Raw genomic sequence first — 15,676 nt, 5'->3', positions numbered from 1 at the left:
CTAGCCAGGTGCTGCCGAGTGCCAGGAGCATCCTTTGGCATCCAACCAGTATCTAACCATACATTCCGAGGGGGAAAATGTGACCCATTAGAAGTGTCAGTGAGCAGAAAGAGACCCAGAAGTAAGATGAGAGAATTAGTATACGAGGATGTGAGAACAGTTATAAACATGCCCAAAGATTTAAAGGAAAATATGAACATAATAAATAGACATGGGAATGGTAATCAAAAACCAATCTCTAGCGTGAAAAACACCATCTGTAAAATGAAAAATGCACAAGTTCACAGCACATCCACTGTGAAGGGCAATAAAAACTATCCAAAATGAAGCCAAAAAAGAAAAACACTGCAAGAAGAAAAAAAAAAAAAAAAAAAAAAGGATTCACTGACTATTGGACAATATTAAACAGTCTAACATACATCTAACTGGACTCCCAGAAAAATCTAAAAGGTACATCAAAATCAAACTGCTAAAACACCAAAGGGAAAGAGAAAATCATTTAAGCAGTCTTAGAGGAGAAAATAGACACGTTAAATATAGGAGAACGAAAATGACCACTGACCTCTCATTAGGACAATGTAAGCCAGGAACCGGAACATCTTTCAAGTGCTGTCAGTCTAGAATTTGCTATCTAACAAGCACATCATGAAAAATTAAAGTAAAATCCTCCTCCCTCTCATGCTCTCTCTCATTCTCTCTGTCTCAAATAAATAAAATCTTAAAAAAAAAAAAAATTTAAAGTAAAATGAAGACATTTCCACTTAGAAAAAAAGCTGAAAAAAATTGATATCAGCAAACCTGCACTTCAAGAAACAGTAAATGAAGTTGTAGGCTAAAGAATATTACCAGATGAAAACGGAGGAATGAAGTGTCCCAGAAACAGTAAACTAGTAAATCAATATAAGATATTTTTTTCTCTCGTTTTAAGATTTCTTTACATAATAACCATCTAAAGCAAAACCAGTAACACTGTATTGTGGAGATAACAACACAAAGGATAGAAGAAAATGTGGGTATTCTACTGTAAAGTTCTAACAGTTTTTGGAAAGTGGTATTTGAAGGGAGACTGTCCTAAGTTAAAGATGTGTATTGCAAACTCTGGAACAAGCATGAAAACAAAGACAAGGGACAGCTCCTAAGCCAACAGAAAAGATAAAGAATGGATATTAAAATACAATCAACCCAAAAGAAGCAGGAAAAAAGCAAAAAGGAATAAACAACAGGTGAGACAAATAGAAAACAAATAACAATATCAAAGACATTACTGACTGCCATGTCAATAATCACATTAAACGTAATGGACAGGGACACCTGGGTGGCTCAGTTGGTTAAGTGTTTGACTCTTGATTTCCGCTCAGGTCTCAATCTCAGGGTTTTGAGTTCAAGCCCCATGCCCAGTGTGAGGCTTACTTATAAATGAATGAATGAATGAAAGAATGAATGAATGAATGAAAGAAATAGACAAATACACCAATTAAAAAACAACTGTCATACCGGATAAAAAGACCCAACAACAGTGTTCATAAGAAATGCACTTTATTGTTTATTTTTTTAAAAGACTATTTATTTGACAGAGAGAGAGCGTGAGCCCAAGCAGGGGGAGTGGCAGGCAGAGGGAGAAGCAGGCAGAAGCAGGCTCCCCGCTGAGCAGAGAGCCTGATGTGGGGCTCCATCCCAGGACCCCGGGATCATGACCTGAGCTGAAGGCAGATGCCTAACCGAATGAGCCACCCAGGCGTCCCAAGAAATGCACCTTAAATGTAAAGACGCAAATGGATGTAAAGAATGAAAACAGGGGCGCCTGGGTGGCTCAGTCGTTAAGCGTCTGCCTTCGGCTCAGGTCATGATCCTGGAGTCCCGGGATCGAGTCCCGCATCGGGCTCCCTGCTCTGTGGGAAGCCTGCCTCTCCCTCTCCCACTCCCCCTGCTTGTGTTCCCTCTCTCGCTGTGTCTTTCTCTGTCAAATAAATAAATAAAATCTTTAAAAAAAAAAAAAAAAGCACACAACTCTTAAAAAAAAAAAAAAAGAAAAAGAAAAGATGATTTAAAATACATGTTCTAGGGGCGCCTGGGTGGCTCAGATGGTTAAGCGTCTGCCTTTGGCTCGGGCCATGATCCCGGGGTCCTGGGATCGAGTCCCGCATCGGGCTCCCTGCTGGGCGGGGAGCCTGCTTCTCTCCCTCTGCCTCTGCCTCTCTCGCTCTCTCTGACTTTCATGAATAAATAGAAAAAAAATTTAAAAAATAAAATAAAATAAAATAAAATAAAATACATGTTCTACATTTCCACCTTAAGAAAGCAGAAAAGGCAAATTAAACCCAAAGTGAAAGGAAACAATAAAGAATAGAAATTATTAAAAAAAGAAAAACGTATAAACATTTAGACAAATGTATAAATTGAGAGAAAAAAAAAATCAGTGAACCCCATGTCAAGAAAAATAGGAATTCTACAGAAACACAACTTCTGTTTGGGATCCAGCGTTGAGATTTTGAGTCACACAGAACTTTCTCCACCTTTTAAGAATGATTTCAAAACTACTACATGACAAGTACGAGGCAGATTACTTTCCTACGGACTTCAAATTAGACCTATCTTTTAAAAGATTAGAAGGCCCTTTAACCACTTAACACAACCCCAGTCATCCGATAAAACTAGGAAATTCAAGTCTAAGGAATCAAGCAAAGGGCCAGTCACGAGTGTGCGGCTCACCGAGCGAGGTGGGACACCTAGGGCTCCGCATCTCCAGTTCACATCAACACAAAGCAAGCCCGAGAGAGAAGCCTTTCCAATGTACCAGCTAAAGACAGATTATGATAAATTACATCTGCACTTCCTGCTAAATTACATTTTTTTTTAAGGTTCTTAAGGAAATGGATAATAAAGAAAATCTCCCTTTACTTGCCAGCCCTAAAGATGAAGAAAATGGGTTTTAGGGTAAATTAAATTCATCTTCTTTTAGTCCCCTTCTGCAAAAAAAAAAAAAAAAAGTACGGACATTACGCGTGTGGTGGCACCGTGTCACGTTATTGATGATGTTCAAACTGAAACATCTGTAATAGCGTTTTCTAGGGAAACTAGTTTGCATGCCCATACTGAAATGCACAGAAGTCACACTACTGTGCAAATACACCTCCAGCAAGACATGTTTTACAAGTCTAGCTATTTCAAATAATCCGCCCTATTCAAATATTTCTAACAGACTATCCATGAGTAAAAACAATATACAGCTCTATATCAAAGTAACTAAGAAAAAGATAAAAAAAAGAAAAGTTTCTTGGCTACGGAAAGAATAAGGAACAAAGTGGTTCATTTGGGAATTAGCAATAGGATCTTACAATTCCAACTCAAAAGTTTCAGTCTCATCCAAGTTACATTTTCAAATTCCTTCTATTTCATAACTGGTTTTTTTTATTTGACAGAGAGAGACAGTGAGAGAGGGAACACAAGCAGGGGGAGTGGGAGAGGGAGAAGCAGGCTCCCCGCGGAGCAGGGAGCCCGATGCGGGGCTCGATCCCAGGACCCTGGGACCACAACCTGAGCCGACAGTAGATGCCTAACGACTGAGCCACCCAGGGCCCCTATTTCATAACTGTTAAGTGAGTGAAAGGGAAAGTAGTAAGAAAGGGATCTAATCCAGGTCACGGATCCGTGCCAAAGTTCTCCAAGAACTGATTTTTATTAAGGTCACCGTCAGTTAAAGCTCATCTCAGAATCAACACACTGTACTCTAAAATGTCCTGCAGCAGCAGAAAAAAATTTGCCAGAAGATACCCACAAAATGTACACTCACCTCAAAACGTAACACAAAAATAATACATTCAGGGCCCAGTAAGGAGATCTGAAAGAGTTTACGTTTTAAAAAGAAGTCTAAGCACTAATGAAACGACTTCCTACGATATCCTAAAATACGGATTCTTTTTTTTTTTTTTTTTAAAGATTTTATTTATTTGAGAGAGAAAGAATCAGAGATAGCATGAGAGGGAAGAGGGTCAGAGGGAGAAGCAGGCTCCCCGCCAAGCCGGGAGCCCGATGCGGGACTCGATCCCGGGACTCCGGGTTCATGACCTGAGCCGAAGGCAGTCGCTTAACCAACTGAGCCACCCAGGCGCCCAATACGGATTCTTCTTATGGAAGACATCAAGGCATGGGCTGGACCACCCGGTAGCTCCTCACGACAGGCCTGGCCGACTGGACAGGGAAGTGAGGTCACTGGGCTGGAAGCTTCCCTACCCAGCAAGCTTACCCCCCTAGGCCCTCTCCTGAGTGATTAACTTGCATATTTGGGAAACTAAACAATAAAACTAAAACAACGTTAAGTGTATACATATTCACGCACACATGCACACAGTGGTTTGGAAGTTACTGCTGAAGCCAACAGCTGGGCCTCACAAAGACAAAGCACGACCGCACCACTCCAGGGGCGAGGTAAGGCTGGCTTCACCAGCACCTCGCTCTGACCTGTCCCACGAGGCTGTGTGCCGCCCAGGCACTTGGGTCTGCTTACTGTTGCATTACCTGGAGTCAAGTCACATCTGGAAAACCCTAAGTTCCCCACTCTCCCTCCAAATGCCAAAAAAAGCCCATCAGAATCCAAAGTAACAGACTCGGAACGGATGTGACAGCAGCTTCAGCTTTGCGAAAGTGGGGGTCCGAAAAATGCATGAGGCCATCAGGACCAGAGAAAACCCAAACCATGGGGCATCGTCAGGAAAGGCAAATTGGCCTTTTTTGTTGCCGTATCCCGGCCCCAGAAGGGTGCCTCAAATGTACAAGATGCCTCCTATTTCCTGAGGGAGCAACCCAGGACCCCCGCAATGCCTGCTCCTGGGGACTGAGCCACAGCCAGGACCCAGATGGAGGCTGACACTTCTATAGCGCCAATGGACCACCGTGGAATTCTGCTGATCTCACGAAGAAAGATCTCTTACACGTTAACCCCTCTCCAGAAACTTACTGCTCATTAATGCACCAGGCTGATAAGAACACAGAGGATGTTTTTAACCATCAACTGTTTTCTATTTTAGGAGAGAACACCTTTTGTTTCATGTGAGTTTTAGTGACTACTTTGGGAGAAACCATCCAGGGATCAAGAAGACATGATCTCATGATTGCCACCTCCTTGTCACCTGTCCCCGCAGTTCTCAGTGGCCCCCTCCTGGTGGTGGTGGCATCCTCACGGTCTAGGCAGAGCTGTGTGACAGCATCCTCCTCTCTCCCAGAAAACGGGGTGCCAAGAAGAGCAGCGAGTCACTGAAGCCTGCACACATCCGGCCAAACACACCCACAGCAGGTGCCACCGCCCTTTCCTATCTCTCACTGGGCTGTGTTCTCGTAGAAAAGCCACCTAAACTCTCAAATTACACACTAAAATCAACTTCACCCCCCAGAACTCCAGAATCTAGAAGAGAAAGAATGGTGTACATGCAGGCTTCCTCTTTCCACCCCCTGTGCCTCAGTTAAAGAGAAGATAAAGAACATGACCTCTGACATCACACTGAACAAGTCTGTAAGAAGGAAGGTTTTAGGTCGCAGAATTCAATGTCGTAGAATTTGGACTGTAATGACCTTCAGGCCAAAGACTTTACAACCAATTTTCTGTTTCCTGTGGCTCTGATTCATTGTGAAATTCACAGAAAACAGCGAACCAACCTTGACTACAAAGATATTATTAAGTCCCAGACTAGGAAGGTCCTCCTAAGGCACGCATATGAATCAGAGCCCGCTGAGCACTCTGGCAAAAAAACTGCATTTAAAAATCACAAAGACTTTTATACTTATTCTTCCAGGACACAGTTAATAACTATGATTAGGGTGCCTGGGTGGCTCAGTTGGTTAAGCGACTGCCTTCGGCTCAGGTCATGATCCTGGAGTCCCAGGATTGAGTCCCACATCGGGCTCCCTGCTCAGCAGGTAGTCTGCTTCTCCCTCTGACCCTCCCCCCTCATGTGCTCTCTCTCTCTCTCTCTCTCAAATAAATAAATAAAATCTTTAAAAAAAAAAATAATATGATAAAATGGATAAGAAAACAAACTCAAAAGAAGCCCCTGAGCCCACATCACGTGACATGGGCCCAGAGTGGGACTGCTCCATCAGAACGTGAGCATTCTTGGGGTCCAGGAATCCAAGGAGTTATCTGGGAAGGCTGGGGACATGGAGAGATCATGGCTGGGACAGGATAGGACTTGTCCTAAGCTTGGAGGACTGGGGCAGATCATGCATTCTCAAGAACTGGGGCAGTCTCTGGTGAACAGATCAAACTTCAAGATCCCATTATCTAGGACACCTGGGTGGCTCAGTGGGTTAATAAGCATGTGCCTTCAGCTCAGGTCATGATCCCAGGGTCCTGGGATCGAGTCTCGCATCAGGCTCTCTGCTCAGGGAGCCTGTGCTCTCTCTCTGCCAGGTAAATAAATAAAATCTTTAAAAGAAAAAAAAAGATCCATTACTTATTAAAATCCAAGCTTACTAAGATCGTACTGCTAAACCTGCAAGTACATTCTTCTTTTCCAAAAGACAAACCAGTCCAAATGCCTGCCAGTCTCTATGTGCAGTTCAGGCAGGCAGGTCCTCCTCTCAGACCAGTTTCAGATCAGTAGGCTACCCGTGAGCAGAGAACCCGAGAAAGGATCCCACGTACTGTGGAGGGATGCTTCACTCGCACCACAACAGACTCGTACAATCTTCTTTCTCCATGTTGAAAACGTATCACTCACTCAAATTATTTTCTGCACCGTGACACTGTTCCCAGTCCGGGGTTAGGACAATGAACAGGAAATACTAAGGGCCTGTCCTCGTGGAGTTACAGAACTGGACAGGGGCAGCAGCTCTGACAGAGCTCCCCAGGGAAGCAGAAACCAGCCGACAACAGGCTGACTTCAGCACCCTTCACTATCTCTGGTTATGACCCATTTCGTGCCTCAATGACTACCCTGGAACATTCCGTTTCTCCAGAGGAACTCCTCTCGCTAGCCACCAGGTCTGGGTCCTGCGGGAGCCTGTCACTCCAACGCAGGAGGAGAACCCTGCCACGGGGCTGCTGTGTGCTGGGCACCACACAACGCAGGTTTACCTGGGCCCTCTCCCATGCTCTTCAGGCCACCTGGAGAAGGTGTGCACCTCCATCTCATAAGTGAAGACACTGAAGAGCAAGAAGCTTAGCAATCCGTTCAAGTCAGTGACAGCAAGTGTGACCATGTGTAAGCCCCCCTGCCTTCTCTACCAGGCCACCTGTCGTCTACCAACTCCACGAGCACAGAACAGACCCTCACAGGTAAAGAAGGCGAAGGGTCAACACGGACACATACCTGGTGAGCACAGCGCCTTGGAGGTGGATTGGGGATCTCCACTTTGGTCCAGGAGTCCTTCCTGATATTGTAGATGTACAGTTCATTATACATAAATGTCTGCAAAAAGGAAGAGGGACTTCGTGTCATCAATGAAGCCTCCATGCAAGTGACAGTAAGTGGAAAGCAGGATCTCAATCACTAGTTTTCCCCAGGAAATGGGTTTCCTAAAGCCACGTAAATCATACCAATGCAGGAAGCCTGCGGCTGGGCCCCTCGGATCCTTTGGGATAATGACAAAGAAAAAAACTGTCTGCCCACCATGCCTATCAGCACGTAAGGTACCAAGATCCTTTGCTGCTCGGCAAGTCATCTCTCAAAGTCAAGCCTGGTTCTTAAAGGATGAGAATTCAGAGTGGGAGATGAACAAGTTAAGTCAAACTCACAGGGATCCTCAGCATGGAGGGAAGGCAAACTCAGGCTTTTCTAAATGTTTCATACACAATTCTGAAACACAGGTCTGTCTGGCCTGCTCAAAAATGAAAATTAGCTCTACAATTATCTGCACTTTCTTCCACTATTCAAAACAACTCTGAAACCCATCATGAGCATATGAATAATCAACCCAAGTGAGCAGTGTGCTGGTCGATCTCAAGCAGGCAGTAAGAGCAGTGACTCTAAAGCTCACTGAAGGATCCCGGTGGCTTCTCAAGGACAAGGTTGCATGCCAGTCCTACAGGCTCAGGAGGTGGGACCAATGCATATTTGATATCATGGCTTTAAACTAATTTTACTCAAAATGAGACGCATGAAAATTTGAGGAGAAAAGAAAAAAATATATACTTTACTTTTTGGCCATTGAAATATTCACCTCCGAAAAGGATTAATTCGTCTTTCTCAGGATGAGCAGAGAGTGAGGCATGTAACCTACAAGAGACAGAAGCAGCAGTTCTACACACCATACAGCCACGTGGCGCCCAGCTGAGAGCCGGCCTCCTTTCCACCCGAGGGCCGTATCAGCTCCCCAGACTTCTGTGAAAGACAAGCCTGGCCCTGGGAACGGAAGCTAAGGCCCCTAACCCTTAAAATCAACCTCACAGCCACAACACCGGGAGGGCCCCGGACCTGGGTGACTCACACAGCATTTGGGTAAAAGCCATCAGGCAGTGAGAAGTCTAAGTGTTCCTAATCTAAGTGCCACATTTCCCACAGCTAACTTTTTACAGGTCTATCCTCTTAAATCACAATCAAAACTGTTCTACAGGGACGCCTGGGTGGCTCGGTTGGTTAAGCATCTGACTTCAGCTCAGGTCATGATCCCAGGGTCCTTGGGATCGAGCCCTGCACCGGGCTCCCTGTCAGCAGGGAGCCTGCTTTTCCACTCCCTCTGCCTCTCCCCACTGCTCATGCTCTCTCTCGCTCTGCACTCTCTCTCCAGTAAGTAAGTAAAATAAGTAAATAAATAAATAAGTAAACAAATGAGTAAATCTTTCACCGTTTAAAAAGTCCAGTACTTAAACATTGCAATATGTATCCAGATAGCTTCCACCTAAAAAACACAAATAGCTTCCTACTTACATCACACATGAGGACAAAAGACCAGCTAAAAGGAAACTTTAAATACACGTGGACCATCTCAGTAGAAAGTAAGACAGTGATGGGGGTGGGAGGACAGGACTAACAATCACTGGAAAATCCCCTTCTTTCAAAATCCCTCATGTGATCACTGGAAAACCCCCTTCTTTCAAACTCCCTCATGTGGACTTCCTCAGGGGGCAGACTATAACAGTAATTTCAGAAGATACTTCGTAAAGGAAGACAAAGGTTTCAAGGTCAGGTAAGTTTGAGAAATCGGAAAACTCTTTTTCTCTTGGAAATTTACTGTACACAAAAACATTTTATAGGTTTAGAAAGTTTGCCGTAAAGAAACCAATGTTATAAAATAGGACTATGCTGGGGCATCTGGGTGGCTCAGTGGGTTGAGCGTCTCTTAATTTCAGCTCAGGTCGTGATCTTAGGGTTGTGAGATCGAGCCCTGTGCTCGGTGTGGAGTCTGCTTGAGATTCTCTCTCTCCCCCTCAAATAAATAAATAAATCACACACACACAAAAAAATTGGACTACATCGTGGAAAATAGTCTCACAGTTAAACACAGAATTAGCACATGACCAGCAATCCCACTCCTAGGTACGTACGTGCCAAAGAAACCTGTAAACAGGGACTCGAAGAGACACCTGCATGCCCACATTCACCATAGCACTACTCACAGGGGCCCAAAGGTGGAAACAACCCAAGGGTCTATCGACAAGATGAAAGCGGTGCATCCATACAATGGAGTATTATTCCGTCTTAAAAAGGAATGGAGTTCAGGTTCATGCTACAACATGGATGAACCTTAAGGACATTATGCTAAGTGAAAGAAGCCAGACACAAAAGGACAGCCGTTGTGAGACTCCACTTATGTGAAATATCTAGAAGAGGCAAATCAAACACCAGGAAGTAGTAGTCACCAGGGGCCAAGAGGAGGGACATGGGGAGTGACAGCTCATGGGTCCAGAGCACCGTGAATGTAAGGAATCCCACTGAACAGCACAATTAAAAATGGTTAAAATGGGAAATTCTATGTTAGATATATTTTACCACAGTTTCTTAAAAATTTCGAAAGGAAACCATCTGTTTCCCAAAGTTAACTCCAAATCTTTTTTTCCACTTAACACCTATTAAAATTTTCTAGGGAAAATTAACAAGCACAGCTAGGGAACAGTAATCCAAGTCAGGCACAGAGCCCCCATAGGGTCCCCTCAGGGTCCCTGCCCCCCACACCCAGCCACACACACCCCCTCCCTCATGCACATGGGTACCCTGAGGCTCTGATGCACCTGGTCTATGGTCCTTGCTTCCCCATTAAATTACATCGCAGCCAATACCTGGAAACACATACACTCACAAAACTTGGTAATTTTCATGGTTTTTCCTATAATACGATGGAGGAGGAGGGCGGGAGAAGTTACTAAGGTTACTGACTGAAAGATCTCATTGTATCTCAGCTCCATCAGAAAGCATTCCCAGCTGACCAGGGAAGCGCCAAGGTTCCTAATTATACCCTAACATTAAATCTGGCTTTTTGGGCACATTACTTTAGGAAAGTTTTTAAACGTCACCAAAAGGCGGCGGGGTGGGGGAGAATCAATCCACATTCAGAATGGCTTCCCTCAGGGGTGCTGTGGGTACGAAGCCTTCACGATCTCAAGGACTCACTTGCTTAAACCACTCCAAGGACAATGTGTGTCTACCACATGTGTAACTTCTGTGTGGCCCCCAGGATAACACGCCAAATACAGGGCAAAGTACATCCCGGTTCCTGATGTTGTTTCTTATATGAAGACAGGGACAACTCGCAACTCCGGGAGCTGCTGGATCACGCTTTGTGTCACCCCGTTCTGCACAGGGGCCACCACGTCGTCCCCCCCATCTCTGGACAGGGGAGACTAAACCCCGTGTCTGAGGCGGTGGGCTTTGGGCATCAAAGGCACGACCGGCAGCCCCCTCCTGACATGCTGGACCTGGGCCTCCACTCGGGCTGGTGGCCCCTCTAGTAAGATTAATCTCATTTATGTGGCGCCTGGGTGGCTCAGTCATTAAGCGTCTGCCTTCGGCTCAGGTCATGATCCCAGGGCCCTGGGATCGAGCCCCACATCGGGCTCCAGCCCCACATCGGGCTCCCTGCTCATCGGGAAGCCTGCTTCTCCCTCTCCCGCTCCCCCTGCTTGTGTTCCCTCTCTCGCTGTGTCTCTGTCAAATAAATAAATAAAATCTTAAAAAAAAAAAAAAGATTAATCTATTTCTGACAGCAACACTAGTAAGATTAATTTTTATTCTGAGGGAAAGGAAGCGAATTATTTCTCAACCAAACCAGTCCCGTGTGCTTGTGAAGTTAATGCATTTCCCCTTCTCTGAAGATATCTTTTCTAGAGTCATTTGGCCTTTCCTGATTCCTAACTCAATGCATTCAGGGTTTTCCCTCTAACCTGTCAGTAGCAAATACAAGAATTAGAGGGCCCTAAATCAACTTTTAACACACCTGGAATTCAGAAGCTGAGAGGACAGCAACTGACACAGAAGAGTAAGAAAGTGGAAAACCAAAGCCTGCTCATTCTGGCTCATTCCAAGTATCTGAAATCCTACCAAAGACTCTGGAGTTCTTCACGTAATTTACAAATTCATTTAAAATGACTTATACATGTTTATGTCTGAAAATCACACTTGTCATTACGAACAGCAACAAGAGACTGTGATCTGAAGTTCTACGCCTGTGACACACACTTCTGAAACATTTTAAGAACTGAAGAGCTCTCTGGGGCAATGCTCTCATCCATGAACTGTGATCAGCTGGACAGCTTTTGAATGGCACAATCCCTGCTGAGTAGCTGAGCCAGGGGACCTTGTTTCTGTGTTTGTGACAACAGATCTGAAAAGCCTCACTCCCATTCTTCAGAAGAAAAGTGAAAAAACTGTTTTGTGGTAGCTTATCTGGGATGGGAACCGGTTTTAATGAGGAAAACATTCCATGTGCCCGGTTATTTATGAAAACATGGTGCCAATTTAAAGTGGTTTTCCAATGTACACAAATCCATCAGACGCTCGAATGAAGAGTCCTTGCTGGCTTACCTTGGTGAAGGTGGGGGGCATGGTGTCTCCACGATCTGAGTCTTTGTAGCATCCAGTGTCTGGAAATGGGCTATCAGAGCTTCAAGGTCTTCCTAAAGGCAGACAAGCAGTCACACCTGAGACATGTTCTTAAATCCTCCTATGTGGTCAAAAACCTGCGTCAACCTTCCCACTCTGTCTGACCGGCCCGGGGTCCAGTCACATCCAGGGATGAGCACATGTTCCTCCCATTTCAGGGACACAGACTCTGACACTTGCAAAAATACTCAGAGCTTGACCCTACAGGCAGTTCTCTCGGGAAGTACACAAAGATGCACACACACTGCATATACCACCTCATTCCAAACCGTCACACTCCCCACAAAGGGCCTCCCATTTGGACAAGCCCTCCCTGACTTCTGCCAGCACCTTCCACCACTTCTCATGTGGCCAGGCCTGGCCGCCCCACCACATGCTCTGTGGTCTGCATAGCAGTGTCTGCGACTCCCCTGCTCGCTTACTCATTTTGTTTACATCGCCCTCCCGCCAAAACAATAAAAAGGTGAGCTCCAAGCAAGACTTGTCTGTTTAGAACTGTGCCTGCGGCCTGAGAGCTCAGCAGCTATCAGCTGCAGCCAATCTGGGTAAGAAGGTCTCTATTCTTACAACTGCAGAAACAGATTTAGAAGTTAATGTGCCAATTCACCTGCCCAGCTGGACAGCACTGGAACCTGGTCTTCCTACTCCCAGTCCAGAGTCATATCCCTGCATCTACTAGTGATTACACACACACACACTCCAGTAATGTGTGACCTGTGCATCATGGGGAAAGTTTCCCTCCATCCTTATTCTCTTCTTGAATGCTCGCTCTCCTCCCCTTGCTCATGCTGGGATCTGAGATGTGTCCCCACTTCCTTCTTCCCTGCTTCGCTCTCCCCAACCCCACAGCCCTCATTCCCCAGTTCCACATTCCACAATGTAGGCAGCTGTCCTTCCTGAACCTAAAAACACTTCCAGACTATCCTATTTCATTTCCCACCCCACCTCCTGGCTCCAAGCTGCAAAGGCTGCCTCAGTTCCTCTCATCAGACCACATTCCTCGGCCTGAACAGCCGCCTGCAGCCCTCCACCTCCCGTGTGTACCCATGTGCCCCCAGGAAGCAGCCACTTTCTGGGAGAGTGCTCCTCACTATTACGCATTTCTTTATACTCTTACTACACGTAAACAAATCCCTAAGTAATACGTATTATCGTTTCACATTTTTCAATTTCACGTCACCTGCATCATATTGGGCATTCTCCTGCAACTTGCTTTTTTGCTCGATGCTGTTGAATGAAGTTTGAACCCCGACTCCAGTCGTGTTCACTGTGGCCGAGTTACCACTCCCTCCCCTCCCGGCTTCTCCACCCATCCTGCTGATGATGATCATCTGGGTCAATTCCAGGGCTTTGTTTTCACAAACACTACTCTGGCCGATTTTGTGAAATGTCTTCGTGTAGCTGGAGTTTTTCCAAGGTAAGCCTTCAGGTGCATAACTGCTATGTGGCAGCTTCTACTTTTCTCGATATGGACAAACCAGGATCCGAAGGGGCTCTGCCAGTTTTCACCCTCATGGCGGTCCACAAAAGCAATCACTATCCTGCCACTTCTACGTGAGCAGTTGCCTAAAGGCTCTCCTATCGGCCACCGCATCTCTAATGCAAAACCGCTGCCTCAGGTAGGCAAGGCAAGTTCCTGACCCACTGAACTTTATGGAGACCTGGGTGAAGGGACTGACCGTTGGGAGTCACAGTTACCCCAGAGCGCCTGGCCCAGTGTCGTTCACCTTAGAGATCACCTTCCTGGGGGCAAAGGGCTTCAACACGCACAGTGTGGAAGGGGGAGGAACGTGTGTGACACCCAAGTGGAGTTGTCAACCAGGTATCACGTGAGTTCTGTGGTAGGCAGAATTCCCAGCGGTCTCCAAGATCTGCCCTCAGGGCCCCAGCCAGGAAATGATGGGATGCACTCTCATGATGAGGTTACACTATATGACACAGTTGACTTTAAGAAAGGGAGAGTATGCTCTGTGGACACGACCTCATCAGATGACCAGGGATCTTCAAGATCTGTTAGGAGGGCTGATGAAGGCAACATGCGAAGTCCCAGGCCCCAGGCCCGACAGACTCTCTCTCCCCACAGGGGAGCCCCTGTCATCCCCTAAGCACCGGGCTCTGCAGAGAGATGGGAACACGAGTGAAAACCGGCTAACAGTTACCGAGTGCTTACTAAGTGCCAAGCACTGTTCCAAAGATGCCCCACAAATTATCTTTCTGCGCCACGACCCTACGCAGGCCCGTGCAGTCACACGTGAGAAACTGAGGCACAGCGGTTGCACAGACAGGTCACGCTCCTCTGAGGCCTTCCAGCTAGCTGTGGCAGAGGGGAGATGCAAACCCCGGCCTGTGGCTGCACAGGGAGGGGGTGAAGAGCCTTACAACAGCAGAGCCCAGAGGAAGCAGGAGGAGAAGCCCGACCCCACTACTTGACAGATGAGGACACAGAGACACGAAAGGCTTTGGAGAAAAGGGGAGCAGGGCGGAGTCAGAGCTGGGCATGGGGAGCCTCTGGTCACACTGTGGCTCCGCGCCCCTTCACAGCTGCGTGACTTCTTGTTCCTGACTTCCTCCCCACCAGCTGGGCGTGCCAAAGCTACCGGGCTCACCTGGTCGTCCGGACTAGAGCCCAGGCAGCACAGCACACGCTCGTGAAGCATCATAAGCCGCGCAGCTGGGGAAGCGCGCGAGCAACCGCCAACAGAAGGCGGAACATCCGCGCTCAACTCAGCACGGATCCATCTGCAGACCGGGCTCGGGGGCGCGCGGCGGACACGGAGACTGAGAGACCGCGGGGCCGAGAGAGACGGAAAGGAGAGACGGACGGCGGGACGAGAAGACCGCGGCGTTCCCAAGAGCTGTTCCGCAAACCCCGCGGCTGCCCTCGCGCCCACCGAAGCCCCCGGCTCGGGGCTGCCGTGGGGGCATCGGCCTCTCTAGGGATGACGACCGAGGCTCGGAAGCGGAGGCCCTCGCCCCAGACCACACCGCCGCCGCGCCGCGCCCCTCGGCCGGCTCCTCCAGCCCCGCCGGCCGAGGGAAGCCCGACGGGACCCGGGGCCCCGGCGGCTCGCGCGGAGGGCGCGGAGGGCGCGCCGGGCCTGGCTGCCGCCTCGCTCACCTCCTCCTTCCGCGAGCGCTTGGACACCTTCTTCTCCATCTTGGCAGCCGTCTTCTCCGCGCCGCGGCCCTTCTTCTCCCTCTTGCCCTTCTTGCCCATCGCGCCGGTCCGACGGGCCGCCGGGACTCCCGGAGGGGCGGGCAGCGGCGCGCGGCGCGCCGGAAATACGTGCTCGCGGGGGCGGCGCGCGGAAACGCGGCACTTCCGCCCGCCGCCCCGCCCCCGCACGCGCTTCCGGCCGGCGGGCCGCGCTCACGTGGCCCGGCGCTGGGCGCGCGGGGCCCGCTGGGGGCCGCCGGGCTGTGGGGCGCGTCGGCGGGAAGCCGTGGGCGGGAAGCCGCCGCCTCTCCGCTCCCCCGGGCCCGGCCGGGGCGAGCCGTGGCTTGGCGCCCGCACGTAGGGACCCCGTCGGGTGACGCGGGGCGCGAGCCACCGCTGCCTCTTCCTCGGACCCTCTTGAAGTCAAACGACTGCCTCGCCTTCGGGCCCAGAAAAACGTCCCGACCCTTGCTCGGATTTGGACTCTCAG

At 48.2% G+C, this 15,676-nt stretch overlaps 1 protein-coding gene across 4 annotated transcripts in view; it reads right to left on the bottom strand.

The window, feature by feature from the left end:
• The window catches only part of KLHDC4 (kelch domain containing 4), a 51,729-nt gene extending 36,431 nt beyond the window's left edge, over positions 1 to 15,298 (bottom strand). For 2 of the 4 annotated variants that reach the window (XM_035024635.1, XM_035024636.1), the window contains exons 1-4: positions 15,148 to 15,298; positions 11,952 to 12,043; positions 8,132 to 8,210; positions 7,305 to 7,403 (exon numbers count right to left, since the gene is read on the bottom strand). In XM_035024635.1, coding sequence (XP_034880526.1) covers positions 7,305 to 7,403; positions 8,132 to 8,210; positions 11,952 to 12,043; positions 15,148 to 15,246 — 369 coding nt within the window. In that variant the 5' untranslated portion in view covers positions 15,247 to 15,298. Of the gene's footprint in view, positions 1 to 7,304; positions 7,404 to 8,126; positions 8,213 to 11,951; positions 12,044 to 15,147 lie in introns of those variants that run through there. The other 2 variants (XM_035024637.1, XM_035024638.1) reach the window with 2 other exon arrangements.
• Between the last annotated feature and the right edge of the window lie 378 nt (positions 15,299 to 15,676).

Source organism: Mirounga leonina, unplaced genomic scaffold, assembly GCF_011800145.1.
Source record: "Mirounga leonina isolate KUSES-001 unplaced genomic scaffold, KU_Mleo_1.0 Mir_180, whole genome shotgun sequence".
Taxonomy (NCBI): Eukaryota; Metazoa; Chordata; class Mammalia; order Carnivora; family Phocidae; genus Mirounga; species Mirounga leonina.
This window is presented reverse-complemented; position numbering and strand designations above follow the sequence as displayed.